Source organism: Myotis davidii, unplaced genomic scaffold, assembly GCF_000327345.1.
Source record: "Myotis davidii unplaced genomic scaffold, ASM32734v1 scaffold168, whole genome shotgun sequence".
Lineage (NCBI taxonomy): Eukaryota > Metazoa > Chordata > Mammalia > Chiroptera > Vespertilionidae > Myotis > Myotis davidii.
Genome location: NW_006383016.1, coordinates 4,554,280 through 4,558,893, shown reverse-complemented (window position 1 = coordinate 4,558,893; position 4,614 = coordinate 4,554,280). Strand labels below are relative to the sequence as shown.

General features: G+C 42.0%; 1 protein-coding gene across 2 annotated transcripts in view; it reads left to right on the top strand.

Moving 5' to 3' along the window:
* Nucleotides 1-4,614, top strand: part of STK31 (serine/threonine kinase 31) — a 66,294-nt gene that overhangs the window by 58,507 nt on the left and 3,173 nt on the right. The window contains exon 23 of one of the 2 annotated variants that reach the window (XM_006779012.2): nt 2,666-2,734. The exons of the other annotated variant lie outside the window; for it this stretch is intronic. Coding sequence (XP_006779075.1) covers nt 2,666-2,734 — 69 coding nt within the window. The remainder of the gene's footprint in view (nt 1-2,665; nt 2,735-4,614) is intronic. 2 annotated transcript variants of the gene reach the window in all.

Below are 4,614 nucleotides of genomic sequence, written 5' to 3'. Positions count from 1 at the left end.
AGTGGCTCCATCACCAGTAGGAGGCGTGCAGGAGGCAGCCTACTCCTGATTTTCCCTCATCATGGATGTTTCTATCTCTCCCTCTACCTTCCTCTCTGAAATAAATTTTTAAAAATATTAAACAAAAAAACCTCTAATTTTCTTTGGCCTTTGTCTTCCTCACTACTTTTGGACAAAGAAGAATGCCTGTCTTTTTGGCACTGCTTTATCCCCAAAGGCTGGTATAGTGCCTAATACAGTATAAGTGCTAAATAAATATTTACAAGATTGTTTATAAATGTAAGTCTTAATGAGACCCTGGGGAAAACTTAGAATTTATCTGAGAAAGTCTTAGGCAAAATGATAGAGAAATGAGTTTAGTCTTGGGGAGGAAAACCCATCTCTTTCCTCCTGCGTCTTCTTAATTCAGAATATTTCCCAAGGTAACTCAAAGTAACCTCAAACATCAAAAAATACACTCAATTTTGCATCCGAAGCGGGCATAAACCAGAGCCGAATGTGCTAACATTAGGCTATGGGCTCCAAAGTACATATATCTTTATATTCATCAGTGTATTCCAGCTGGACCTGTCGCCACGTGTATGCTTTACTCAAGGACAAGGTAAAGTCACCATTTTTTTAGGATCAATCCTGAACCCTTATGGAGCATTTTTCCTTTGAACTAGTCTTCAGACGTTTGTAAAAGTGTAAGGAGTTAGCTCAGAACTTCAGAGCGGACGCTGCTGGCTGCCACGCTGTCTCCCTCCGACCGTCTGGGCTCAGAGGTCTGGCAAACTTTCCTGCCCAAATCCCTGTTTTTTTTTTTCCTTTCCAGGGGAGTTCTGCCCTTCCCGGCTGCAAACTGTCTCACCAGCTGAGCAATTTCGCCAATTCAGGGTGGGTGTTATTAGTTTCAGCTGCTCACTCCATTTGCTCCGGGACACGACCTGGGACGCGTCTGCCTATATCGCCGCCATCTTCTTTCTCCTAAATTATGTTCCATTTTCTATCTCTCATGCAAGAAACTATCGACTTGCCCGCCATCCCACTCCCAGACGGCCACACCGGGTGTATTCGCTGAAGAATCTCCAACTCCCGCCACACGTTTGGCTTGTATCCGCCCAAAGCGGAAGTGACTTCAAAGGGGCAAACTGAAAGTAGCAGTTCAAACACCAGGAGTGGACACCAGCTACGGTGTTTTGAGAAAACTCTGCTCTACCTTGCTCTTCTATCCCTCATCTCTTCCGTTACAGCGGTGAAACCGATTCACTGCAGGCTCAAGTCAACTAGCTCTCCTCCCCAAACTCCCGTAATTGGGTCTTGATTGTTATTGGCCCATTCATGGTTGGGTTCAACCCTCAGGCTGGCTGACATATGAGGCTCAACTCTGACCACACTGTGCAAGCTGCTGTGCTGGTGCATTTTTGAGGTGTCTTGTTGGGTTTAGTAGAACAATCTTCCAGATCACCTGACTTCTATTCTCCAGGAATGTTTCTTGTGGGTTATGTACACCCCCTGCTATGGTTGAACTTGAATGCTCTTGGCCCTTTCGTGGGTGGAGTTAAAACTTCACTGGGTGACTATAAGGTAAACTTGGATCACCACGCATGAAATGCTGTGTAGGGGCTGCCCCCCGAGGCAGCGTTGTTTCCAGTCAGATTGGCGCCCTCCAGAATCCCCCTTTGGGTGTGCCACTTGTGTGACTAGTTGGGTCAAGCTCTGGTGTAGTCTGAAAGCCACCACTGGTTGTGTTAGTTCTGGGTCTACCTGAGTGGGGTTCAGGTACAGGTCACTGTCAGATGTTCTGAGTAACCGACGTTGGGCTGCCTGTCTTTAACTACTACCCTGTTCAGTTTGTGTCTGCATTGACTGGACCTGATGTGTGGGAAGGGCCAATCTGTGTAAAAGGGTTGCCTTCTTCCAGCTTTGAGCTAGGAGCAGATCCATAAAAGGACAGAAGCTTCCTGATGTCCAATTCTACCTGTCAGCTACTCTGTCACCCCTGAGGTTGCCTGCTCTTCCTCCAGAGCCTTCCGAAGAGAGACTGTAGGATGAATTCAGGCTAGCTGAGATAGGGTTAGGGAAAGTAGCTCCTGGTTCAAAGCCAAACCCCTTGGTCTCTGACAGTCTGCAACTCTAGTTTCCTCTGTGGAGACTCACTGTAGGTTCAGGTTGGGTTCAGGAGCAAGGTTAGCCTGCCTGGGCTCAGGACGATAGATCAAAACAGTCTCTTGTTGAGGATGATGCCAGTCCAGCCAGCAGGAGGGGGCTAAGCATTTCTCTGGTCCCAGACAATAGCCTCCCTCTAAAGCTCTTATACTTTGAATGCCCAGTTCTGAGCTGCTCTCCCTTCCTGCCATGGAACTACAGGGTTATGTGGGACTTGGCAGAGCTGATCCAGGCTCCCGTTGGGAATAGTGCTTGTAAGGTGAGGAAGTATTAAAAGAGGCTATACTGTATGCAACCACTCTGGTACTTTAGGGGGCCCCCCAGGAACTATTTGGTTATTTGTGAACAAGTTCTTATTATAATGAAAGTATTTTTATCCTGCAGGGGTTAATGTGCTTTCTTTGAGTTAGCTCTTCTCTTCTCTTCTCACCAGAATCTGAAGAGTTCCAGATTTGACTTCATTATAGGGTCAGTATTGGTACTTTGGGAATTTATTCTTTCTGATTTTTCTTTACAGCTTTCTGTTCAAAATCAGGAATTTGAGACAAATGAAGAGGGAATCCCGAAAGTGGATCAGTTTCGTTTGGTATGTGACTTTTTTGTCATTTACTTGTTGCAAATGTGATATAGATGTATAGTAGTAATGTAAACTTAAATATTTGACTGAAAGTGCCCTCTAATTATTGTAAGAATGCCAAATAGCATTCACAATAAAGAAATATTGAAAAAAAAAATTTAAGTACCCTACTTAAATTACTGCTAGAGAATTACTGCTAGAGAAGACTGCTGGAGTGTATGTTTTTCACACAAATTATATAAATAATCTAAGTAACAATTAAGGAAAAATAGTCTTCTGTATCTTCCAAAATGATATTGTATTAAAATTAATGTTTTACTTAAAAAATATTTTTATTGATTTCAGAGAGGAAGGGAGAGGGAGAGAGAGTTAGAAACATCAGTGATGAGAGAGAATCATTGATTGGCTGCCTCCTGCATGCTTCCTACTGGAGATCGAGCCCGCAAACTGGGCGTGTCCCCTGAATAGAATCGAACCTGGTGCCCTTCAGTCTGCCATCCGACACTCTATCCACTGAGCCAAACCGGCTGGGGCTGTTTTACTTTTTTTATAAATAGCTAGCTGTATCTTTTTTTGTCACACATCTATGTCATTCATATTGCTTTGCCATTCATATGTATATTTAGCCAACATATTTTGAGTATCTATTCTATACCAGAAATTAAACTAGGGGCTGGGTTACTAGGATTACAGCATTGAAAAAATTAATAATTTGGAAATGTGAACAAGCAAACAACCAAGATCTATAAATAGAGTATTTTTAAAAAATATATTTTTATTCATTTCAGAGAGAAAGAGAGATAGAAATATAAATGATGAAAGTGAATCATTGATTGGTTGCCTCCTGCATGCCTCCTACTGGGGATCAAACCTGCAACCTGGGCATGTGCCCTGACCTGGAATTGAACCGCAGTGTCCTGGTTCATGGGTCAGTGATTATCTATTGAGCCGTGCCAAAAGGGCTATACATAAATATTAAGAAAGTACTTTGGAGGAAGCCAATTTTTAATTCTGTAGAGAAAGGGGGAAGCAATTAGTTATTTGAGGTGAATCTTCAAGATTGAATTATAAATTTACATGCAGTAGAGTGAGATGGTAGGCATTTCTGATAAAGACAAAAGCCTGCACTAAGGCATGAAAATATTAAATTATTTTGAAATGGGATACTACAATATGACTAAATATCAAGAGGTTAAATATTGCAGTAAATGAGTCTACAAAAGTAAATGATCAGGCTCTAAAAGTTCTTTGCTATTTTTTAAATGAAGAAAATATAATGTTTTACCACAGTTTTTTATGAACTTACTTTTTTTAAGAGCAGTTTTTAAGTTCACAAACAAAATTGAGATGAAGGTACAGAGAGTTCTTATATACTTCCTTCTCTCACATATGTATAGTCTATCCATTATCAACATCCCCCACAAGAGTGGTACATTTATTACAACTGACGAACCTATGACCTACTTTGGCACATCTTTATTATTTTTTTTAATATATTTTTTATTGATTAAGATATTACATATATGCCCCTGTCCCCACATCACCCTCCACCCCCACCCCCCCCGTTGTCCGTGTCCATTGGTTAGGCCTCTATGCCTGCATGTAAGTCCTTTGGTTGCTCTTTCCCCTTTACCCACACCCTCCCCTACCCTCCCTCCAAAGCCCGACAGTCCAATCAATGCCTCTCCATCTCTGGATCAGTCCTTCTTCATCAGTTTATGTTGTTCATTATATTCAACAAATGAGTGAGATCATGTGGTATTTATCCGCTCTCCAGTTCCATCCATGCTGTGGCAAATGGTAAGAGTTCCTTTTTCTTCTTCCTCTTCTTAAAGAATACCTTTCAGCATTTCATATAATGCTGGTTTGGTGGTGATGAACTCCTTTCG